The sequence below is a fragment of the Hemiscyllium ocellatum genome, chromosome 34, assembly GCF_020745735.1.
Source record: "Hemiscyllium ocellatum isolate sHemOce1 chromosome 34, sHemOce1.pat.X.cur, whole genome shotgun sequence".
Classification (NCBI taxonomy): Eukaryota; Metazoa; Chordata; class Chondrichthyes; order Orectolobiformes; family Hemiscylliidae; genus Hemiscyllium; species Hemiscyllium ocellatum.
Genome location: NC_083434.1, coordinates 327,215 through 353,774, shown reverse-complemented (window position 1 = coordinate 353,774; position 26,560 = coordinate 327,215). Strand labels below are relative to the sequence as shown.

Below are 26,560 nucleotides of genomic sequence, written 5' to 3'. Positions count from 1 at the left end.
GTATTAAGTGGTAAAATATAAAATGGTTTGCTTTGGCAGGAAAAACCTAACTGTGCATACTATGTAACTGGTATGGGATTGCAAAGTAGCTGGAGTGTTTTTGTGAATCACAAAAGGATACTGTGCAGGAAATTGGGAAAACTAAATGCTTTTGCAAAGGGAAAAATTCATCTTCAAAAGATCCTGCTTCCATTATACTGGATATTAATGAGGCAGAAGTGGAATAATATGTGTATGGGTCAGACTTTGACTGGAGTTTAGGAGGATGAGTAGTAAGTTGATTTGAGACCTATTAATTGTGAAGCATCTTGACCGGCATATAAGGGGAGGTGGTGTAATACTTAATAATCCAGATTAATGTTCTAAATGATAGACTGGTGCTCAATTAGAATTTGAATTTCATCAAATCTAAAGTGACTATGTAATGATCTGCTTCCCCAATGTACTTTTTTAGGGAAGGAAATCTATCCCTACCTGGTCCAGTTCCATGTGGCTCTGCAACCATTCCCATGCTGTTGGTCTGGCATCCTAAATTGTGGAAAGGATATTTCTTCTAGGTGAATCTAAACTAGGGGTCTTTTTTGAGTTCTGAGAATCTTCGAACCTCTCTTCCTCAAGTTGAAATAGTATTTTTGTTAGAGGTAGGTAGATCCTTGATAAGCATATGAATTTTAAAGAGTAGTATGGGCAGGTGGAATGATGTGGCAATGCCAGTGTTAGTGGGTGGACAAAGTCAAATACCTATATAACCCAGTGTCAGGAGTCCAACAGGTTTACTTGAAACTGAGCATCTGCTCCTTCCTTCAGGCAGTTTGTGAGAGACTATCTGAGGAAGGAGGGTGGGCTTTGAAAGCTTGCAGTTTCAAATAAAACCTGCCCACAAAGTCAAAGGAGTATAATTGACTGCAGCTTTAACAATACTTGACACCATCTAGGATAAAGGAGTTTATTTATGTGGCACCAAAACCACTCCGTGTCAGCACCAGTCAGTTACACTAGTGTGTGCTGTCATGACATGAGAGAAACCCCTCTAATTTAAATCAGCCACACAAAAAGTTTCACCTCGTGCTCTAATCTACTAAAATTAGAGGCAACAAACCATTCCAGAGGTTAATATTCAAAGTAAAACTTAAATCTCTTTTTTGAGTCCAACAGAGAATTTTAAAACCAACTATTTACAACTCGTTTCTCTTCATCCTATGTTTTACTTCCCACTCTACAATTCTAGTTTTTTTTTTAAATGTCCCAACTTTTAAGATTTACAAAAAAATTCAACTTGCAAAATTCGTCAGCTATAGAGTTTACTCTCGTCTTTTTGATGTTCTGTGCAAACTTCTTAGACATTCCCTTTTTTCTGAGAGCTGTACTTGTTGATGGATTGGCCATGCTCTCCACGTGTTCAAAATGTCTGGTTTTATACTCCAGAACATCGGATCATTTCATTTGGTTTTAAAATTCTCAAAATACTAAATTCAAATTTGATTGGATTCTGGTATCTTGGAGTATAATTTGAATTTGTCTTTGTGTTCCATATCAACACAACTGTACTATTGGTTTAAACCAAGTGTTACATCGTTGTTCAGAACACTGCTGTCAGGCAGTCCTTGCTAGCTTTTCAACTCTAAGGTACAGTGCCTTGACATCTTCATAACAGTACTGCAGAAATTCACCAAGGGTCCTTAGTTGGCACTTTCCAAACCGCAACCATGGTGGCTCAGTGGTTACCATTGCTGTCTCACAGCGCCAGGGACCCAGGTTTGATTCCAGCCTCTGGTGACTGTGTGTACAAACTCCACACACATTTTCCCCATGTTTGCAAGAGTTTCCTCCCACAATCCAAAACTCTGCAGGTTAGGTGAATTGGCCATACTAAATTGCCCATAGTGTTCAGGGATTTATAGATTAGGTTCATTACTCTACTCTACATTTTATCCCTGATTTTAATGGGTTTGGATGGGAGACTCTGGATTGTTGGTGTGGACTTGTTGGGCTGAAGGGTCTGTTTACACACTGTAGGAATTCTAAGAACCACTGCTATCTAGAAGGATGAGAGGAAGCAGATTCTCCTCCAAGTCCCACACAGCCTGACTTTGACATATATTGCTGTTTATAGTCCTAGAGATGTACAGCATGGAAACGGACCCTTCGGTCCAATCCATCCATGCCAACAAGATATCCCAACCCAATCTAGTCCTACCTGCCAGCACCCGGCCCATATCCCTCCGAACCCTTCCTATTCATATACCCATCGAAATGCTTTCTTAAAGGTCGCAGTTGTACCAGCCTCCACCACTTCCTCTAGCAGCTCATTCCATATACTTACCACTCTGTGAAAAAGTTTCCCCTCACTCCTTAAACCTATGCCTTCAAGTTCTGGATTCTCCGACCCCAGGAAATAGACTTTGTCTATTTATCTTATGTGCCCTTTTATGATTTTGTAAACCTCTATAAGATCACTCCTCAACCTCCTCATCTCCAGGGAAAACAGCCCCAGCCTGTTCAGCCTCTCCCAATAGGTCAAATCCTCCAACCCTCGCAACATCCTTGTAAATCTCTTCTGAAACCTTTCAAGTTTCACAGTCTCTTTCCGATAGGAAGGAGACCAGAATTGCATGCAATATTCCAACAGTGGCCTAACCAATGTCCTGTCCAGTTGCAACATGACATCCCAACTCCTGTACTCTGACCAATAAAGGAAAGCATACCAAACACCACCTTCACTATCCTATCTACCTGCAACTCCACTTTCAAGGAGCTATGAACCTGCACTCCAAGGTCTCTTTGTTCAGCCACACTCCCTCGGACCTTACCATTTTAAATGTATAAATCCTGCTAAGATTTGCTTTCCCAAAATGCAGTACCTCTCATTTGTCTGAGTTAAACTCCACCTGCCACTTCTCAGCCCATTGACCCATTTGATTAAGATCCTGTTGTAATCTGAGGTAACCCTCTTTGCTGTCCACTACACCTCCAATTTTGGTGTCATCTGCAAACTTACTAACTGTACCTCTTATGCTCATATCCAAATCATTTATGTAAATGACAAAAAGTAACAGAACCAGCACTGATCCTTGTGGCACTCCACCAGTCACAGGCCTCCAGTCTGAAAAACAACCCTCCACCACCACCACCCCCTGTCTTATACCTTTTTGAGCCAGTTCTATATCAAAATGGATAGTTCTCCCCATATTCCATGGGATCTAAAGTTGCTAACTAGTCTCCCATGGGGAACTTTGTCAAGCGCCTTGCTGAAGTCCATTGGATCACATCTACACTCTTCCCTCACCAATCCTCTTTGTTACTTCAAAGAATTCAATCAAGTTTGAGACATGATTTCCCAAGCGCACAGCCATGTTGACTATCCCTAATCGGTCCTTGCCGTTCCACCCTACAACAACTTGCCCGCCACCAATGTCAGGCTCACTGGTCTATAGTTCCCTGGCTTGTCCCTACCACCTTTCTTAAACAGTGGCACCACCACCTTAAACTGTTACTGTCAAAATGCTGGAACTCCCTCCATAACAATGTTGCAATTGTATTTACACCAAATAAATTCCAGACTTTCAAGAAGTCAGGTTACCACAATATTTTCTCAAAGGTGATGGGTAATAAATGCTAATTCAACCAGTGACGACCACATCCCATGAGGTTTTTAAACTTGATCCAATTTGAAGATTCATTTGATTTTTATCCTGGGCTGAAAGACATATCTATTCATAATTAAGGGTGAGCTCATTCTCACAGATTGAGGGGGCAAAACATGGTTAATATAGTGATTCCTCTGCATAGAATTGTTTAGAGTTGTTTGTGAAGTGAAGAAAATTGAAGAAATACTGGTATCCTGTAAATCATTGAAGATGAAAATCTGTTGAAAGGGGCACACTGTCTTTCCTTCAATTCAAGCAAAATTCACAAAAGGAACTGAAATCTGCTGGTTTCACAGAATCCACATGTAGATCTAAGTGAGTCAAGATCTTTAAAGACAAATCAATCTGTCAGTGCCCCAACTATTACATGGTCAAACTTCAAGTTTGATATCGAGAATCCGTAGCGTAGCTAATGGAAATGGAATGCAATGTACATACAGAAATAAGCCATTCCTTATTATTTTGCTGTGCTGATTTTGGATATTGACTTTTCATTTTAAGTGAAAGCAAATGTACAATCCAACTCTTTTAAAATTTTAAAAGTCATAAGTAACCTGATACTAGATTATAGTGAACAGGTTTATTTGAAATCACATGCTTTCAGAGCACTGCCCCTTCATCAGGGGTGAACCTGATGTCATGCTACTTTTTGACCTTGTCCACCTTAGTCCAGTATCAGCACCTCTACGTGCTCTATTTCAGTTATTGTTGAGATTGCTTTAAATCATATTTTCTGGGGAAAGTATACCCTTGTACTACTTTGGACTAAATGGAGAGATGTAATCTTATAGTGACTGAGCATTGTGTTATCTTGCATTCTGTCCCTTTTTTTCTGGAATGCAATAAAATAGGGGGTAACATGGTGTCTGTGTTCAGTGCTGCTACCTCTCCGCTCCAGGGACCTGGGTTCAATTCCACCCTCACGGTGACTGTGTCTATATGTGCATTCTCCCTGTGTCATCTGGATTTCTCGAGGTGCTCTGGTTTTCTTCCACAATCTAAAGATGTGCAGATCAGCTGAATTGGTCATGCTAAATTGTCCATAGTGTTCAGGGATGTGTAGGTCAGGTGCATTAGTAAATGTAGGGAAATAGGTCTGGGTGGGTTACTCTTCAGAAGATTTGTGTGGACTTGTTGGGCCAAAAGGCCTGTTTCCACACCATAAGGATTCTGTGATTCTCTGAAAATGTAATGGCTGCTTACAGTGAATGCATATGTGTTCTTCTCCATGCAATATGTATTTGAAATTTCAAAATTGGTGTCATGGTGCCCCATTTAGGTGATTTCTCAATTGAGTTTAAACTTCCCTTCCAAGTCCTCTTCAGAGTTTTATCCCAAATGTCCAGTCTTGGATTAACCCTCACTCCTTCCTTTTTTAAGGTAATGTAGTTACACTATATACTTTCCCTTTCTCAGGAGTACTGAAGTATATATGCATCTGCAGTCAAGTATTTCACAGAACTGCTCTGCTCCAAAGCAACACAAATTCCTCCTGAGTTATAGGTGTTTGCTTTTGTTCGTTTGTTCATACATACACCTGATTCCAGAAATTAAGTACAGGTGGAGAATTGAAAAACTTGCTTTCTGGGATCAGGAGTTTTTGATTCTCTACTTTGTGATTTCTGAAAATTCTCAAGTAAACAAGTGCCCTTAAGTTATTGAGGTTGCTATAATCATACAGCTCAAAAACACACCCTTTTGGTCTTCCTAACTATTCTAAAATAAATCCTCAGGGCTACAGTTGTGACTTTTACATAGGTTCAATAACCAGCGTGGACATGAAGAGCCAAAAGACCACCTACGCTGGTAAGCCTGACTCTCCAATTAATAGTATTCTGCTAGGATCACTGCTTGGGCCTTGACCATTTACACAATGATTTAAAATTGGTTTTGATTGGGATGCCAAGTGTAAGGTATCCAAGTTTGATACCAAAGTGGTGAAGGACAAGGGTTGTAGAGAAGTATAGTGAACAGGGCAAAAGTGAGGACTGTAGATGCTGGAGATTGGAGTGGTGCTGGAAATGCACAGCAGGTCAGGCAGCATCCGAGGAGGTAAGATGGAATGTAACCTTGTTGAATGCTCTCTAGTTACCTACCTGACTCAGTTCATCAACTTTATCTTTTGTACATAATTTTCTGAAATAAACACTTTTTCATGCAAATTGAGGCTTTTCAAAAAAAAGTTTAAATTCAAAATTTGTTTTTAAAATCCTGGTTATTATTTTCTCTCCTTCCTCACTTAAGGACTACAGGCTAGTTTATCCTTATGCTTACCTGCATATAATGGTCCATCTACCAATTCTCTGGCACCTATTGTTACTTAGAAATTTTGACAATTAAGGCAATCTCCACCACATTTTTCCTTTAGCAACTTGAGGTGGAAGTGATCTGGAGGCATCATTTAGCCCACTGATTACATTAGGTTAACTCCATAATGTCTCTGCTTAAAAGCTGCCAAAGACTCAAGATTTTTAAAAAGGCCCTTTTTTATGTCCCTTGCAAATGTCCGACTTAGACATCCTTGCTCAAGGGCAAGAGGAACAACGTCAAACTGTCTGTCTTCCAGTTATTGCGTCATAGGCTCTGATGTTCAGCATTGAAACAAGCCCTTTTGGTCAAACTTGTCCATGCCAACCAGATATCCTAATCTAGTCCCATTTGCCAGCACTTGGCCCATATCCTTCTAAACCCTTCCTATTCATGTACCCATCCAGATGTCTTTTTAAATAGTGCAATTGTACCAGCATCTAACACCACCTCTGGTAGCTCATTCCATATGTTCACCACCCTCTGAGGAAGAAATTGCCCCTTAGGTCCTTTTTTTTTTATTTTTTAATATCTTTCCCTCATGCCCTAAACTTATGCTCTCTAGTCCTCAGCTCCTCCACTCCTGAAAGAATACTTGTCTATTTATCCTATCCGTGCCCCTTTATGATTTTTGTAGACTTCTAAGGTAACCCCTCAGTCTCCAATGCTCCAGGGAAAACAGCCCTAGCCTAATCAGCCTCTCCCTATAGCTCCAACCCTGGCAACATCCTTGTAAACCTTTTCTGAACCCTTTCAACATCCTTCTGGCAGGGCACCAGAATTGCACACAATATTCCAACAGTGGCCTAACTTCACAACTGTAACCTGACCTCCCAACTTCTGTAATCAATACTCTGACCAGAATGGAAAGGATAGTGAAGGAGGAGTTTCGTATGCTATCAACCTGCAAGTCTACATTCAAGGAACTATGAACCTGCACTGCAACATCTTTTGTTCAGCAACACTCACGAGGATCTTAACATTTAAGTGTGTAAGTCCTGCTGATTCTGCTTTTACCTGAATTAAACTCCATCTGCCCACTCCTCCGCTCAAAGGCCTTTCTGATCAAGATTCCATTGTACACGGAGATAACCACCTTCGCCGTCCATATGCACCTCCAATTTTACTGTCATCTGCAAGCTTACCAGCTTTATCTCTTATGCTCATAGCCAGGTCATTATATAAATGACTAATAGTAGCGGATCCAGCACCATTCCTTGTGGTACACCACTGATTTCAGGCCTCCAGATGAAAAGCCACCCCCACCACGACTTCTGTCTTCTATCCTTTTTGAGCAAGTTCTGAATCCAAATGGCTAGATCTCACTTTATTCCATGAGATCCAACCTTGCTAACCAATTTCCTCAGGGAAACCTTATCAAACACTTAATCAAGTCCTCATAAATCATGTCCACTGCTCTGCCCTCATCAATCCTCTTTGTTACTTGTCTTACCAACTGAGTTTTTTTGACATGATTTCCCTCTGCATGAGTCATGCTGACTATCCCTAATCAATCCTTACCTTTTCCAAATACATGGAAATCCTGTCCCTCAGGATTCCCTCCAACTTGCCCACCACTGGCATCTAGCTCACCAGTCCATAGTTCCCTGGCTTGTCCTTACCACCTTTTCTTTAAATAGTGGTACCATGTTAGCCAACATCCAGTCTTCTGGCACTTGCCTCTGACTTGCTCAGGTGTTTCTATCATTGATAGAGGCCAGGCAATCGCTTCCCAGAGAATTCTAGGGTACACCTGATCAGGTCCTGGAAATTATCCACTTTAGTGCATTTTAAAGATATCCAGAACCCTGCCCACTCTTATTGACGTTTGTCCAAGCTCTTTCTGGTCATTCAGTTGTGCAAATGCCATCACTACAAGTCTGGTCTTGGCTTTTTATGTACCATTTGGGAAATAATTTGTGCATATCCACCTGTGGGACAATGCTAATTTTTTTTTTTGTGTGATGCCTTCCTGTATGAATCAAACTCTCTATGTATCTTTGTTTTACTTCCTTCACAAATTTAGAATCTATATTGCTGGTATCCATATAAACTACTATAATGCTTCCTCATTGTTTTTGGTACTCCTTATTCTTTCTTTCGTTCGTCTGTCCGTCCGTGGTGGGGGATGCAGGGGGAGTACATATTGTCACTCTCTCAAGTTTTACATACGTCTATCAACTCGCCCTTTAGCCTTTGCTGTAGTGAAAACAGTCCAAGGTTTGTCTTCAGCTACTATCTTCCAATCCAGGGAACATCCTTGTCAATCTGTTCTGCATCCTCTCTAGCACCTTTTAACATCCATCCCGGTGTGGTGATCAGAATGGCACATGATATGCCAAATGTGGCTTACAGGTTTTGATACATCTGCAACGTGACTGGCTGGCTGATTTTTACAATTGGATACAGTACACTTGCCTTCATTGGTTGGATGCTGCCTTTTAGCATCTTATCCACTCAGGTTGCCATTTAGGGTGCAAATCTATAACACTGAAAGATCTCTCTGTACACCAATCTGCCCAGACATCCAGTAGGCTTCTTTCTCGCATTTGACCTTCCAAAATGCATTGCACCACATGCTCCGATTAAACCCTAGTTGTTTCTCTGCCTAGTTTTCCAGTTCTATATCCTGCTACATTCTTTAACTATCTTTATCACTATCTACAACTCCATGAATTTGTCATCTGCAAACTTACTAATCAGACCAGCGCACAACTGTGTATGTATATAAATCAACGGTCTGACCACTGGACCTTGCAGAACACAACTGGGCACAGATCTTCAGTCTGAAAAACACCCCTTCACAACTACCCTCTGTCTCCTTTTGATTAAAGTTTATACCAATTTGCTAAGTCACCATGGATACCATATTGCTTAGTCTATTCTGAGGGACTTTGTTAGTGCTTTAGTGAAGTCCATGCAAGGAATATCTACTGCCTTACCCTAAGCATTTATCTCTTCCTCAAAGCTCAATCAAATTTGAGACAAGAACTCTCAAGAGCCATGCTGACTATCCCTAATAAGTCTATTCTTTTCCCAATAGCAAGTAAATCCTTTCCTATGAAACTCCTCCAATTTCCACATCGCTCCAGTAAGGCTCACTGGCTTAAAACTTCCTGGATTATTAATGTTGCCATTTTTAAAGGAACAATATTGACTGCTCTCAAGTTCTCTGGGACCTTGCCTGTGACTAGAGGATACAAAGATCTTTATCAAGGTTCCAGCAATCTCTATCCAATGACAGGATACTGGAATAGATCACATCAGGTCATGGAGGCTTATTGACATGGATGTTTTTTCAAGACCTACAACACACCTTTTAATATTGGCATTCCCTTCTTAATCTTGCCCTCACCCATGTCCTCCTTTTTTGAATACTTGTTTAAGGGCCTCGACTCCCTCTGGCTTTGTGCAAACGGACCTATCCTTTCTCTAGTTACTGTCCCGCACCTATATGCGTATATTAAAATGCCATGGGATTCTCCTTAATTCTACTTGCCAAAGTTATTTCAAGGCCCCCTCTTTTTTAAACCCTCCAAATTCCTTCCTTTTTAAACCTCTTCCTGCTTCCTTTTACGTCCCTTAAGGCCTTTATTTGATTTGTTTCCTAAATCTGACATTTTCTCTTTAACTGAACGTTCAGTTTCTGTTCAGGGTTCTTGAATCTTGCAACCTTCATCCTTCACTGTTCACAGGCACATGCTGGTCCTGAACTCTAAGCCCTACATGTCCTGCAGATTTACTGTCAAACTACCAACCATAAGTTCCTGCCTAATACTATAATTGGCTTCCTCCAATTTAGCACTTTAACCTGAGGGCCAGTCTTTACCCATAACAACCATTTAAAACTTGGGAATTATGATAACAGTTCCCAAAATGCTACCTCACTGAAACTTTGTTTAGCCTAACCAGGCTCATTCTCCAATACCAGGTTTATATGCCCCCTTCCCCTGGTCGGACTGTCTACATATTTATCAAAAGTATCTCTGAAGTTCTTTCCCCATCTGAGCCCTGGGCACAAAGGGAGTAAGTGAGGACTGAGATCAGAGTCGAGAGTGTGATGCTGGAAAAGCACAGCAGGTCAGGCAGCAGCTGAGGAACAGGAGAATCGTCATTTAGGGCACAAGCCCTTCATCCAGAATGAGGCTTGTGGGCTGGGGGCTGAGAGATAAATTTGGGGAGGCGGGGAAGGTAGCTGAGAATGCAATAGTAGATGAAGGTGATGGAGTGGATAGATGGGAACAACGATGGGGTCAACAAGGCAGTGTTGCTTTGGAGGCTTAGGACTGGGATAAGGTGGGAAGCAGGGAAATGAGGTAACTGAGATGAAATCCACATTTAATAATGTGTGGTTGCAGGGTCCCAAGGCAGAAGATGAGGCATTCTTCCTCCAGGCATCAGATGGTTAGGGTTTGGTGATGGAGGAGGCTCAGGACCTGCATGTCCTTAGGAAGTTGAAATGTTCAACCATTGGACGGTGGGGTTGGCTGGTGCAGTTGTCCCAGATATATTGCATTGGGAGGGATCGTTTCAGAGAACAAAGACCACACCCCAGGTTCTCACCCTCCACCCCCACTAACCTCTATATACATTTCCCCATCCTCCATCACCTACAAACAGATACCACCATGAGGAATAATATTTCCCTCCCCACCCCTATCAGTGTTTTGGAGACTATTCCCTCTGACTCCCTTGTCAGGTCCACTCCTCACTCACGGTACCTTCCATTGCCAAGCCAAAACCTGCACCCACTTGTTTTCTACCCCCACCCTTCCCCTTGTCCAAAGCCCCAAAAGATCCAAGGTTTCTTCAAGAAATTTACTTGTGCCTCCAAATATCATCTACTAGAACATGGAGCAGTATAGGCCCTTTGCCCCTCAACAGTGTGCCAACTTGTGGAACCAATCTGAAGCCTATCTATCCTACTCTATTCCATCTTTATCCATATACTTATCCAGTGACCATTTTAATGCCCTTAACCTTTGCGAGTCTCTACTGGTGCAGGCAGTGCATTCCACGCCCTACTATCTAAGAAGCTACCTCTGATATCTGTCCTGTCGCAACCACCCCTCAGTTTAAAGCTATGTCCCCTTGTGCTGGCCATCACCATCTGAGGCAAAAGGCTCACTGACCACCCTATCTCACCCATTGATTCTTACCTTTCTCAATTAAGTCACCTCTCAACTTTTTTCTCTCTAATGAAAACAGCTTCCAATCCCTCTGCCTTTCCTTGTAAAACCTTCCCTCCATACCAGGCAACATCCTAGTAAATCTGTGAACCCTTTCCAAAGCTTCCACATCTTTCTAATAATGCAGTGACCAGAACTGTATGCAGTGCTCCAAATGCAGCCACGCCAGAGTGCTCTCTCACGCTACCAATAAAACCAAACGCACAGTGTGCCTCCTTAACAACCCTATCAACCTGGGTGGCAACTTTCAGGGATCTATGTTCATTGACGCCAGGGTCTCTCTGCGCATCTACACTACTAACTATCGTACCATTAATCCAGTACTCTACACTCCTGTTGCTGCTCCCAAGGTGAATCCCCTCCCTTTTCTGCATTAATCTCAATTTACCACCTTTCAGCCCAACTCTGCAGCTTATCTATGTCTCTCTGTAATCCTTCAGCACATTCCACAACTCCACCAACCTTGTCCTCTGCAGTCTTACTAACCCATCCTTCCACTCATTTTGCCATTTTTATATGGACCTGGACAACAGCAGTGGCTGCAGAACAGATCTCTCCAAACCGCTCAATCTCGTGCCTCTGTGTATTTTCTACAACTGTGGGGAACCTTATCAAACGCCTTACTGAAAACCTTATACACCGACTGTGTTTTATCCTCATTCACCTGTTTGGTCACCCTCTCCAAGAACTCCATTAGGTTTGTACGGCACAACCTGCCTTTCACAACCATGTTTACTATGCCCTAATCAATTTATTCCTCTCCTAGATGATTAAATCCATCTCTTACAACCTTTTCCAACACTTTACCCACAACCAAAGTAAGGCTTATTGGCCTGTAATTACCAGGGTTGTCTCTACTTCCCTCCTTGAATAAGGGGACAAAATTTGCTATCCTCCAGTCTTCTGGCATTATTACTGTAGACAGTGACAACATAAAGATCAAAGCCAAAGGCTCTGAAATCTCCTCCCTAGCTTCCCAGAGAGTCTTTAATGTCAATCCATCTGGCCTTGGGGACATATCTATTTTCACACTTTCAGAATTGTTAACACTGCCACCTTGTGAACCTCAATACTGTCTACTCTGGTAGCCTGTATCTCGTGCTCCTCGACAACATTGTCTTTTTTTTCCAGTGTGAATACTCTCAAAAAATTCATTTTCACACTTTCCCTATCTCCTGACTGCCCACACAACTTCTTACTACTGCCCTCGAATAATTAGAGCCATTTTTTTTTTAATTACTGATAGAAAGCTGTAGAATTTTTCTTGATCTGATTTTTCCAATGACTTCTCATGTCCCCTCCTAGCTCTCTTTAGGCTGTTCCTGGCTAACTTGTAACTCTCAAGCATCCTAACTGAGCCTTCAAGTCTCATCCAAATAAGGCTCCTTCTTAGTCGTGACAACTTATTTAGTAAACAAAGGCTCACTTGACCACTTCCTCCCTCCCTGCCTGACAGGTACATACTCTCAAGGACATGCAGTAGCTGTTCCTTGACTGAGCTGCACACGTCAATTGTACTGATTCCCCTGCAGTTTCTTTCCCCATCCTAAATCTTACCTAATTGCGTCATCATAGTGCTGGGGGAAGGCAATCTCCTGCCTTGCAGTATATGCCTATTCCTTTCCATTGCTAAAGTCAACATCTCCAAATTGTGGCCACTATCTTCAAAGTGCACACCTATCTCCAAATGTAACATCTGGCTAGGTTCGTTATCCAGTACCAAATCCCATGTGGCTTCCCCTCTTGTTGCCCTGTCTACATCCTGTGTAAGGAAACAATTCTGCACACATTGGACAAAAATTGACCTATCTAAAGTATTCAAACTTTGGGAAAACTAATCAATATTTGGAAAGTTAAAGGCATCTATCCTATTACACTCTCTCTCATCCAGAATCATCGTTGCTATCCTTTCTTTTACATCTCCAACTATTTGGAGGCTTATAGAAAACTCCCAACAGGGTGACATCCTGTTTCTAACCTAGGTTAGATAATAATGCCTGTTTCTAACCTCCACTATCTATAGTGGAGAAGTCCTCAGATATCCTTTCTGCCACCATAATACTGTGCTTTGACTAACAATGCCACACCTCTTCCTCTTTTACCATCTTCCCTGTTCTTGCTGAATCTCCGAACCTGCAACAACCATCACTGTCCCAGCTCTAGCCATGTTGCTGAAATGGCCACCACATCAAAGTCCCAGGTACCGACCCAAGTTCACCCACCTTATTCCGGATGCTCCTGACGTTGAAGTAGATGCACTTCAAACCACTTTCTAGTGAACTCCTGTAACCTTAACCTTATTTCTGACCCCTCCACTTAACCTCCTGGACATGGAAACTACAATTTTAGGTTCCCATCCCCCTGCTGAATTAGTTCAAACTCAGGAAGAGCATTAGCAAATCCCCCCCCTCCCAGGTACTCTTCGTTCAGGTGTAAACCAGCCTGTTGTCGAGGTCCTACCAACCCCAGAATGAGCTCCTATTATCGAGGTGTCTGAAACCCACCCTCCTTGCACCATTTCTCTAGCTATGTGTTCATCTCCTCGCTGAGCTAGCATGTAGCACAGGTGACAAACCAGAGAGATGACAACTATTTGTTCTAGCACTAAGCTTCCATCCTAGCTGCCTGAACTTCAGCCTTAAATCCCCATCCCTTTTTCTTACCTAGGCTCTAACTAAATATGTGGGCTACAACTTGGGGCTGCACCCCCTCCCCCTCAAAGATCTGGAAAAGACAATCCGAGATGTTGTGAACCTCGACACCTGGGAGGCAATACCAACCATGAGTGTCTCATTACCGCAGGACCTCCTATCTGTCCCTTGAATTATGGTATCCCCAGTGATTAATGGTCTGCTCATTGTTTTTACACCTCTTTTCAACACTCCCTCTTCCCTGGAAGAGTCTGTGCCAGAGACCTGTAACCCATGGCTCACCCTTGGTAAGTCATTTCCCCCTAACCGTATCCAAAACCATGTACTTGTTGTGGGGAATGGCCTCAAGGGTTGCCTGCACTGACTGTAACCCATCTCTGCTGCCTTTTACCTGAGGTGTGACTACTTCCCTGTATCTCCTCTCAATAACCTCCTGAGCCTCCCAAATGATCTGAAGTTCATCCTGCTCCAATTCCCCAAAGTGGTCTTTGAGCTGGAGTTGGTGCACCTCCTGCAGATGCAGTCAGCAGGGACTCCAGTAATGACACTTACCTCCAACATTCTGCAGGAGGACCATTCAACTGCCCTAACCACCATTCTCACTGGTCTAAAATTCCCAAAGAGACTAAGGGTGGTGGGGGGGAATTTTTAAAATTCCTTGCCAATCCAGCTCAGAATTGTTTTTTAATTTGGGTAGAAGAGGATAGGTATGAGACACTACCTAAGTGGTGTTTTGAGTATCTAACCGTCCAAATATATTACTTAGCAGTCCTGTGTTCGCTCATGCTCAGCATGCACTCTGCCTAGTCACGATGTACACTTTTTTTTTAATCTGTGACTCTCCTGTTCAGCCACCAATCGATATACTTGCTCTTCCCACTGTTGAAATAAAAAAATTCCACTGTGGTGGCTTCTATATTGAGGGGATAGTATGGCAACTTGCAGACTGTTTCAGAGAACATCTAACCTACACCAACCATCCCAACTGCCCAATGACTGAACACTTCAATTCCTCCTCCCACTCCTCCAAGGACATGCAGATCCTGGGCCACCTTATCACCAAACCCTGACCACCCAAAGTCTGGAGAAAGAATGCCTCATTTTACCACCCACGCCACACACACACACACACACACACAAAACCTTGGTTGGGGCCCCCTTTACCTTATCACAGTCCTAAACCTCTAACTCAGCACTGACTATCTATCGCCTTCCCCCATATTAATCTACCTTCCCCCTCCCATTATTCTCAGCCCCACAGTCCTCATGTTGCATTCTGGATGAAGGGCTTATGCCCAAACTGTCGATGCTGCTTGACCTTCTGTGCTTTTCCAGCACCACACTCTTGATACTAGGAGTCCCAGTCATTCTGGGGTAGTTAGGAGCATGCAGGAGAACAAACGTTCTTTACAGCTTTCTGTGATCTGCCGACATATCTGTTCCTACGGCCCATTCAGAAGCCTGTTACTGTAACACTATCATAATGTGTGGACCTTATTCCTGAATGTGTCATCCATGATATCATCTTGGTGCAGCTGTGACATTATCCTTAATCACTGACACAACTCTCCCATCCATTTTACATTCCTCCATGCCTGATATATTGCAAGCCTTGCCTTTTTCAACCAGGTTCCTGTAATCTAAAATATCAGTTCCATGTACTGATCCAAGCATTCAGCTCATTTGCCTTACCCATTTACACCTTGCATTAAAATAAATACACTCAAGACCACCAGTCTAGCTATCTTCATTGACCTGGCAGGACTGAAAGAACATAGCAAGCCAGGCAGCATCAATAGGTGCAGAAGCTGACATTTCAGGTGTAACCCTTCAGGACTAGGGTGGGTGTGGGGGAGCTGCAGATAAAGAGGTGGGAGCAGGGTGATCAAGTGGGAATGAGTGAAGACCAGTAAAGGGTACAACCTGGTTAGGGGTTGGGAATGGCATCTAAGGATGGGGAGGGAGGTTATTTGAAATCTGAGCACTCTGGGCTGAGGGTGCCCAGGTGGAAGATAAGGTGGTGTTCTTGCAATAGGCACTGAGGTTTGTTTTGGCAATAGAGGACGCCAAGGATGGTCATGTCGGAAAGGGTGGTTGGGGGAATTGAAATGGGCATTGACCAGGGGGTCCAGTTGCCCCTGTGGACCCAGCTGCAATGCTTGGTGAGCTGTCCCCTAAAGTTACACTTGGTCTCCCTGATGTAGTAAACTAGCTTAGAAGAGTGTAAACTGCTGTCTCACCTGGAAGGACTATTTGGGCCCTGGATGGTGGTAAGGGGGATGGTGTACTGGCAGGTTTTGCTTTTTGTAGGGGAAGGTACCTGGGAATTTAGTGTGAACCAAGGACTGCTGGAGGGAACTGTTTTGGAGTTAGTGTATTGAGGATGATGTTAGATGTGGAGACCAGGGTGGTATGGAAGTTGAGGACAAGGGGGCATTCTGCCCTCCTTGGTTTAGAGTGCTGGAACAGGGAATGTAGGTGGTACAGCGGAAGGTTGTCTGGATGACAGAGGTGCATTGTTCAAAATAGGTGGGCATGTGGGATGCTCACCAGTGAAATGGTTGAGAAAGGGGAGGGAAGTGTCTGAGATTGACCAAGTGAATTCGAGGACTGGATGGAAGTTGTGGGCGAAGTCTGAGCTGCCCCAGTTACGGTTATATAATGGCACAAGAGTTGGGGTACAGTGTCTGTGTAGGTACTGAAGACTGGTCGGCTATATCACAGCTGAGTCCTTCTGGGTACCATTGGACACCCCCTGATTTGGAGGAAATGGGAGAAATTTAAAGGAAAAGTTGAGGGTGAGGACCAGTTCAACAAGGTGGAGGTTATTGGTGGAGGGGGACTGGATGGGACGATTCCACAGGAAGAAGTGGAGAGTCTGGAAGCCATCCTTGAGGGATATGGATGTGTAGAAGAATTGCACATCCATAGTGAAGAGAGAGTGTTGTGGGCAGGAAACTGACCTGACCCTGCCTGTTCTTAGTGGGTATTAGAATTGTTTGACTTAACCTTCAAATGCTGATTGACTGACTGCTTTGGATTCTTCTTCTCTTTCCCCACCACCACCACACTGGTTTAAGTGGTATTAACAAACCTCCCTGTAACGTGACTTGATCACAATGATCCAGACATCTGAATCTCTCTCCTACACTTAATGTTTAGTCTTGCAGTCAACTATATTACCTGATTTCTGACCTCACTAGTGCAAGAAGTGAGAGTCTACTTATGCAAGTGCATAAGTAGTGGTATAGGTAAACAAAGCTATAAAGGGGGATTTGAATACTCCTGTGGCAAAGGTGCAGAATACAAAAGTAGGCATAATGATGAAACTACATAAGACACTGGTGAGGCTACAACTGGAATTTTGTGTGCAGTTTTGTTCACCATATTATAGGAAGGACATAATTGCTATGGAGAGAAGATTTACTGGAATGTTGCCAAGACTGGAGAATTGCAGCTTTTGAGGAGAGATCAAGGTTGTTTTCCTTGAAACAGAAGGATGAGGGGTGACGTGATTTGAGGTGTGCATATCTCTAAATAGACAAGAACCTGTTTCCCTTGACAGTTCAAAAACCAAAAGTCGGATTCCAGCTAAGTAGCGGAGGATTTAAAGGGGACTTGAGGAACTGCATTTTTAGTGATGACTGTATGCAATTTACTGCCTGAGTTGAAGCAGAGACCATAAATACTTTCAATAAGTACCTGGATCAGCACCTTGTGCTATTAACTGCAATATAAAGTAAGATTGAATTTTGAGGTTCTCTGTGTCTTTGGGTTAGTGTGAACAAGTTTGGGATGAATTGCTTCCTTCTGTGCTGTATCATTTCAATGGATCTTTAGTTCCTTTTTTATGCTTCTCAGGTGAGTCCCAACTGATCCATAAGGTGTGAACAAAGCTGGACACTCCCACATTTCCTACAGATATTGTCGGGACACTTGACTTCTCCCTGATCTCCCACATCTGTCCGTACACCACTCAGGATTTGCCATTACTACAACCTCTAGTAACTGTTGGATTTTTTTAAAAAAAAACCTCACCTGTGGCATAACTCTGCTGTCCTTCCTCAGTGAAGCCAGACACTTAAAGCCTGCACTTTGACTTCAAAAGCAGTGCCTCAAACTCATTGCCCCTCTCCAAAATGGCCATTCCCACTAGATCTTGCCTTTTTTGCATCCTGCTAGTAGGAAGAAATCTTCCGAGGTCTTCCTCCATATCTTCTCACTACTGTCCTCCTGGATGCTCTTCCTGTTGAGCACCAGTGCTGTCTGTTATCCCTGCTCAGTTCCCACAACTGAGATAATTTCTCCCAGAGTCGTCCTCTGCTGCTTCTCATTTTCACCCTCCTGATGGAGAGAGAAAAAGTTTAACTTGATGGATGCGGGGTATAAAATGAAGGTAGTGCTTGCAAAATGACGACAGGGAATGATAATTGTTTGGGTACAATGAACCACTAGATGCACGAAGGCATAGTGAATGTGATGTTGTGTGCCTAAATTGATGTTGGGTGGACTGAAAGTTGTTTCACTTTTAAATTTTGTGGTAATACAACCTTATTGGTTTGGTAGGGTGTTTGAGGCTCAACCATATTGCTATTTGTCTGAAGTCATATGTAAGCCAAACGAAGAATGGATGCCAGGCGGATTTTGTTTTTGCCTAAGGCCATTAGTGAAACAGATGAGTTTACACAACAACAAACTTTAGTTTTTTTTTTCTCTATGGTCACTATTACTGAAGCTAGTTGTTTAATTCAAGACTTTTTTTGCCAAGTCTTTTTAATCCAGTGTACCAGCTGCAATTTATTAACTATTCTGTCATCTTTGGGCTTGTTGATTACCCATCCTGTGTCATTAACCCTTGTCATTATTGTAGCACAGCTAGGCTGTGAGAGAAACCTATCCTTTTTTTGCCAATGGCATTACTATCACTGAATTCACCAACTTGCTGTTGGTGGGAGATTACAATTGAGTAGAAGCACAACTGGCCCAGCCATGTTGACTACTGAAGCAATTTAAAACTAAAACTGATTTTAGTGTGTGTCTCTGTGTCTCTGTGTCTCTACCCACCCCAAAAAAAATGCATCAGCATGACTATATCTACAAGATGATTTGTCGTAAGTTACTAAGGCTTTTTAAATAGTACTCTCTCTTTTTAAATAGTAGAATTTCTTCCACCACATGGAATGAGGGTAGGTTCTTGGGGACACCACCTAAAGTTCGCCAAACCCCATGCTACCCTGATTTAGAACGAAGTCTCTGTACCTTTACTGTTATTTGATCAAAACCCTGGAACTTGCCTGCACTACAATAGTTCAAGGTTGATAGCTGGCTGCCACCATTCAGGTGCTATTGAGGATGGGCAACAAGTGGCAAGAGATGCTATTGTCCTGCCATGAAAGGTTCTCGTAACCAGAAAGTGTTGGAGTACCAACCATTCAAATTGGCAGAGAAACTGACATCCCAATTATTGTTTAGACAAAACAAATAGAAGTTCATACATTAGCTGAAATGATTTACACTAAACCTTTTGGGAGTAGTCTGTTTCATTGCAGAACATGAGTTGACTTTAGAATCTTCAGTGCAAGGCTGTGAATTTGTGGTATGAAAATTCAGTTATGCAAAAAAAAACTGAAATGACAATCCCTTTTTTTTCCCTCTTAAGATCCAGATCCCAAGTTGGATATTGATGAAGTTAACAAACAATTCATGGAACAAAGTGAAGAACTATATGACTCTTTAATGAATTGTCACTGGCAACCCCTGGATACAATCACATCAGAGATTCCCACTGCAGTATGACGTAATTGAGAAATGCTATTTCAATTTCTGTATGTTGAGCAGATTGACCTTGTGTCTTACAAAGTATATTGAAAATAAACTGCAGTAAAATGTAATTTTGTTTTTTTAAATCTTGACATGCCCTACTGAATCTATTTCCAATGTACATGTATTTACTTCCTGTTTTTTTAAAAAAGTCATTCCAGTTTGAACATAGCAAAATTTTGCCTTTTTTTGCTAACATCTGTCTATAGAGAATGGTTCCATACCCCACACAATAGTCCTTTATAATTGTAAAGGCTATGGTTTTTTTCATTTTTTTAATTTGTGAACTAGTTAAAAGTTTTTTCTTTAAAAACACCAAAATCGCTGGAGGACTGTTGCATGTTTCAAACCAAGTAAACTGACCATCATTGCCAGCATAGCTTACTTTTTCAAGCAGCAGTGGAAGTTAGTTGTCAAGCAGCTGCTGCTTAGAAATTTTGTGTGTATGGAGATTTTTGTTTGTACCAAGAACCAGTTTTTGATGACCAAATCTTCTGCCAACAACTGAGTGGCCTAGCTGTGTAGGGTTTTTTTTTTAAGAAAACCACAACAAAAGAACTGCAGATGCTGGCAATCTGAAATTGCTGGAAAATCACAGGAGCTCTGGCAGTGTCTATGGAGAGAAAAATGTTATGTTTTGAATATAGTGACGCTTCAGAACACTGAACAAGTTAGAGAGAAGCCATAGCGCTCTACACTTGGCAGTAAAACCAACTTCTTAAGCTTGAAGGATGATTACAGAAATTGAAGTAAAGAAACAGACGAAGTGAGAAATCTCCAGTTAAAGCCTCAGAACAAAAGGAGCATAGTCACTATAGCACAAATCTTCTGAGTAGGTCCTGTACACTTTCTAGTCTTCCCCTTTGGCCATAATACATCTCCATAACACTTTTTTTGGAGGAGTTCAAGGGTTTGGAGTTTTATAACCACTGGCAAATGATGAGCAATTTGATTCGAGGCACTTCGAAGGGTCAGTGTGGACTTGTTGGGCCGAAGAACAACCCACCCAGACCTTTCCCCTACAGTTACCCTTTCACCTAACGCTATGGGCAATTGAGCATTTCCAATTCACCTAACCTGCACTTTTTTGGACTGTGGGAGGAAACAGGAGCACCCGGAGGAAACCCACACAGTTACTGGGAGAATGTGTGGAGTTTGCACAGACAGTTGCCTGAGGTGGGAATTGGACCCAGGTCTCTGACACTGAGGCAGCAGTGCTAACCACTGCTTCCCCAATATCATTTACCTATACCTTTTTGAGTTTTTTGTTACTTTTAAACCAGAATTATTAAGGTATAGCAACCTGGTCTGTACTTTAACAAGACTGTGAAATATCTTTGGCAGATAGGATCAAAAACTCCAAGGCATTTCAAAAGTACATTTTAAGAACAAAAGGATTACCAACAAAGAGTGAGACCCATTAGAGACTAAAGGGGCAACCTGAGTGGGGAGCCTGCAGATGTGGGTCTGGTATTAAATGACTACTTTTCATCTGTATACACGAGAGAAAGATATTGTAGGTGGGGATTTCATTTGGGATGGTAAGGTTCTAAAACACACTAATACCCCCTTGTTAACTTTAATTTTCTTTTTAGCAGGCATAAGGTTGAGTTATCCCAGGCAGCTATTACTGGCCAAAAGTGAAATGATAGATGACTGGTGGATATTAATATGGTTCCTTTGTTCAAACGGGACAGCAAGGATAGGTGAGTTCATCATAGATCAGTTAGTCTGGCATTGATATTGGGGAAATTGTTGGGGAAAAAAAGTTCAGAAGGATAGGATCAATCACATTTGGAGAGGCAGGGAATGATCTGGCGATAGTTAGCAGAGATTTATTAAATAGACAGTTCTAATTATTATGCAGTATGTCCTTTACCAAAAAAAAATATAAATTGATGTGGGTAGTGCAGTTAGTGGTTTTCTTGGACTCCAATAAGGCCTTTTACCTTCTGGACAAGCTTTCCATGTGGTGCCTTGTTAAGAGCCCATGGGATCTAAGACAAATAGGCAAGCCAGGTCCAATGTTAGTTTTCAAATAGAAGAAGGCAAAGAGTGATGTTTTTGTGATTGGAACCCTCTGAGCAGTAGTGTGCAACAGGGGTAGATGCTGGGATGCTTGCTGTTTATGTACAGGGACAATTTGGACAGGAATAGTGAATATATAATTTAGTACGTTTACAGATGACATGAAAATTGGTGATATGGATAATGAGAGTGGTCTCCAACTGCAGTCTGCTGTGGTTCAGCTGAAAAATTGGGCACAGTAATGGCAAACTGAATTTAATCCTCATAGGTATGGATTAAATTTTGGGATGCTTAATTGGCAAGAATATATGTAATAAATGGTGGATCCGCATTGGTTGCTGCAGAACAAAGGGACCTTTGTATGCATTTCCACAGTTCCCTGAAGGTGTCAGTAATGATAGATATGGTGAAGGTGGCACATGGATGTTTGCCTTAATTAGTTGGGGCATAGAATACAGGAGCAGGGAAGTCTTGTATATAACTTGATAAAATGTCAGATGCAATACTGTCAGTTCTGGTCAGTATCCTGTCGGAAGGAGTCGAAGAGTGTGGTACTCCCCTTTGAGAACATTCTGTACCCTCTCCAAGATATCATTAATCCTGGCACTAGTGACAACATACCATTCTGATTTCTTGCGGCTGGCCACACAAACATCTGTCTGTGCCTCTGACTAGAGAGCCCCCTATCCTAATCGATTGCTTGGAAGCTGATGTACCCGTTGTTATATTCGAGCCATTCTCAGTACCAGAAACTTGTGCTATGTTCTCCTGAGAGTCCATCACCGCCCATGTTTTCCAAAACACCATACTTTGTTTGAGAGGAGGATTGCTACAGGAGACTCATGTACTACCTGCCTCCCTCTTAATTCCTATCACTACTATCCATTGCTCCTGTAATTTCATCATTGCCTCTAATTGCCACTCCAACTGATCTATGTGATCTGATAGGATTCACAACCAAATGCACTTCCTGCAGACATAATCATCAGTAATATGGAAATTCTTCCATATTACTGAGAAGAAGAGTACATCATGCTATGAAAGGCCACCTTTGCTCCTTAGCAATCTACAGCCCCAGAAAGTAGCCCAGTCTTAACAGCTCTAAAAACACTGCTCCAGGCTAACTCAGTACCTCTGTTTTATATTTTTAATCGAGAGGCAGATCTTAATAAAATGTAATCAAAAAAGAACCCACTCTACTCACTCTTGTAAGTTTATAGCATGGTTACACTTAAACAGCATGCACTTGGCTCCTCCTGTGCTGTGAGCTCTCTCTCACCGGTTCTCCATGGTCAGCTGTGAATTTCGCTATTTGTTCATTATTCCTAGATGCACTCTGTCCAGCACTACCTGAACTCAAACAACAAAGGCAGTAACTGTGCAGATTTGCTGCCTTTCTGTCTTCCTCCTTTCTAAAGTGCTGTTGTTTTTCCCTCAAAGCTCCTAAACAATGCAACAGCTTATAAAACAGTAATTGCTCCTCCTGGTATTTGAGGAAATCACCTCCAACACCTGAAGTATTTCAAAAAAGGGAGCAGCTCTTACAGCCATGAGCCAGATGTAATGTGGATGTTGGAGTGTTGGGACCAATAAAACAGCATTGTTAGTGGTTGATGGTGTTTCAATTTTCTTAAGTATGGAAATATGTAAAGACAGTGTTGTTTTATTTCTCTGAATATGCAATTTTGGTCTTGAATAAGAAAATAATTGTTTTCAAACCAGGGATTACTGGAGGATTACTGCATGATTTAGAAGCAAATAACCTTACACTCACTGCAAGCATCATTTTCACAGTTACTGCTTCAAACAATAATTTGAAATGCAGTTGCTAGATGAGCTGGAGCAAAAGGCTTGTGTACAAGTGGAGTTTTGGCTGGAAACAAGAAGCTGTGGAGTAGTGACCACTTATTGATAACAAAGACCTTCTGTCTGTCAAGAACTATGATTAAGGTATCAGCTAGTTCAACAGGTGTCTGAACAATTTGGCACTGTGAACATGATAGAAGGCTCAGACCTCGAACAGCTCAGGCACTGTCTGTATTCACTGAAGTAAAAGCCACTTGAAGCCTGAAAAAAAAGCAGTTTACCCTTCAGCTGTTTGCTATAAGCTTTTATAACCAGTCTTTGACATCTTAATTAAATGTGAATCAGTCCCTTTGCCCCATGCACACTAGTGAAAGCCTCCAGAGAAGGAATACTAAGAAGCAGCAATATGATCTGCACAAAAATCACCTCAGCAGATCCCACAAACAGGAACCATTGAACTGCTTTCACTGACTTTTGCTCATGTCCGAAAGGTCGAATCTCCTGTTCCTTGGATGCTACCTGACCTGCTGCGCTTTTCCAGCAACACATTTTAAACTCTGATCTCCAGCATCTGCAGTCCTCACTTTCTCCTGAAATCTTTGATGTCCCATTTGCTAGTTTCTTTCTGAGCTCCCTAAACCTTGCCTTCCCAACCTTGTCTCTTTTTTTAACTTTCGACATTGGTACCAATATGGACACCATCTGCTGGTTGTTCACCCTTCAGAAACAGCAGCTACACGTATCATTGCAATTACTTGGAATTGACTGAGAGGCACCTCTGAAGGCTCAGTTATAAAGGAGGGGAGTAGAAAGAAAATCAATAATGATTCACAATTTAATGGTTAGAGAAAACATGTAACTGTGGCCTTGGACAAGAATCCAAGGTATGTTATTTCCTTGGAGTCCAGAATGTAATTCAGTGGCTACCAAGCAAGATTAGAACAGATATGCTGCAATCTCCTTTAAGGAAAGTTGACAACTAATGGATGAGCAGGTGCATTGTGATGCTTTAAATACCCTGGCTAATGCACACTGTTTCTATTGTACCTCAGTGTTTGATCACAAGAAGTCACAGAGAATGGAGCTTCCTAAGGTATGCAGGCTGGTAGGGAGCATTGCTAGGTGAAGAATGCACCAAGACATCACAGACAGGCTTTCAGGATAAGCCTTAAAGAAAATGACAGTAATGCATTAAACTACCATCTTCACATATCTTCTGAAACTAGCAACATGATTTACAAATCAATCCTGCAATTATAATCATCTTGCAGCCAGGAAGGAACCAATCTCATTAGAAGCTGCCATTAATTTGGCATGTTGGCTTCAATGCATTACAGTAATCTGCCTATTTTGCACTACTCCTTCATTGGTTCAACCTATACCTAAAAACAAATTGGCCTTACCACAGGTGGTGAGAGGACTACAATGAGGAAAAACTCACGACCTCATTCTCACCTATCCACCTGTGGCAGATGTATCTGCCCATGACTGTACTGATGGGTTTGACAACTACACTGTCCTTCTTGATGTTGAGGCCAGACTGGCTGCTCAAAATAATGAACCTTTGATGGAGAGTGATGAACTTATCATGGAGTTACAAAAGATGGACAATAATTAAAGCATATTGGGAAATGGAACCCAGCCTTGACTAAAGTGACTGTGCAGTATCCAGACTGGCTGCAGATAGTTTGCAACTAACCTGGTAGCTTGCAGACCCTAAAATACAGACACAAATTTGGGTTTGAATGGAGACAATGGACATCATCATTAGAGTGATTGGAAACATCGAGGTGTATATGAGACATGGAGGTGCCTCACACCCTTATTTGAAGGAGGCTGTGTGGCCCCAGCATCTCCAGGAATGGAGGCCTAAGGATCTATTGGAGGACACTTCGGATCCTCCATAAGGGTGCAAAACCTTGGAGTATAAGAATCACAGCAACACCACCCTCAGGAGTGGTAACTTGAGTGATAACTAGAGAGCAGTAACTTGAGAATAACCACCAAGAAGAGAAGACACCCCTGAGATCATCGGGAAAAGACCAGATGACATCACCACATGGAGCAAGGTCAAGTTCTAGTGTGATCATCCAGAGTTAAGTTGATGGAGAATTGTGGAGATTTGTGGAGTAACTTGTTAGTTTATAGTGTATTTTGTTGTTATAGTATTAAATATGTTAAATAAATATTATTGTTTTTATTATTAAGAAGAGTCGGTTCACAGTTCTTTTGCTAGACTTAAGAGTAAAATACATTGTGTGGCAGATGCAACAAATTGGGATTCCAGATGGGACCTCGATAAGAAGTGACTTTGTTGCTCTGAGATAGAATCCTGTGGAACTTAATATTCCTTGAGATTTTTCCTGAGCCGGTTGATAAGAGGACAGCTGTCCCATGCAAAGGTAAGGAATTCAAGTAAATTGAAGGGAATAGAAACTGAACTGTTCTTTAAAAGATAAAGGCAATAGTTGTTTACTCCTGATCCAGCAAATCACTGTTTTTTTGTGTGTGCGTGGATAGCTAAGGTAAAACATCGAATGTTGGTAGAGACCCGGTGGGATTAAAGCTGGAACATAGTGAAAACTGTACCCTCAGTCTGATCCACCCCCTGTACCCCATAGTTGAATTGAAATGGCAGAGAAAGACACTGAAGTAGAGGATTGTCCTGTATTGGAAACAAAACTGAGGTAGTATATCAATTAGTGGCCCATATGGGCAGAATTTTCTTGCAACAATGCAATGGGACCAGGATCCCTAGGGCAGAAATACGAGGAGGACTTTAGATGAACTCAAGTGAAGTGGGCTTCCAAATTTGAGAAGGTCACAATGTTAATATGCTATCTGGGACAATTATTAAGAACAGAGCAGGAATTAAAAACCATCTGTAAGGAACTAGAGGATGCAAAAAGGGAAATTACACAGTTAAAATTAAAACACGTAGCCCAGAAAAATCAGGCAAACACATTACACATGGGGCAATTACAAACCCAGTGTGAAGGAGTATACCAAGACACCTAGCATGCAGTGTCAGCCAAAGAGGCCACTTAGAAGGAAATGAGGCATTAGAGAAACAAATGTACAAATTTGCAAGCAGCAATCAGCATCCTGCATC

The 26,560-nt window shown here is 42.1% G+C and overlaps 1 protein-coding gene across 3 annotated transcripts in view; it reads left to right on the top strand.

The window, feature by feature from the left end:
- Positions 1-19,684, top strand: part of LOC132832213 (tRNA selenocysteine 1-associated protein 1-like) — a 62,605-nt gene extending 42,921 nt beyond the window's left edge. For 2 of the 3 annotated variants that reach the window (XM_060850006.1, XM_060850004.1), the window contains exon 9: positions 19,454-19,684. In XM_060850006.1, coding sequence (XP_060705989.1) covers positions 19,454-19,590 — 137 coding nt within the window. In that variant the 3' untranslated portion in view covers positions 19,591-19,684. Of the gene's footprint in view, positions 1-454; positions 569-19,453 lie in introns of those variants that run through there. The other variant, XM_060850007.1, reaches the window with a different exon arrangement.
- The last annotated feature ends 6,876 nt before the right edge of the window (positions 19,685-26,560 follow it).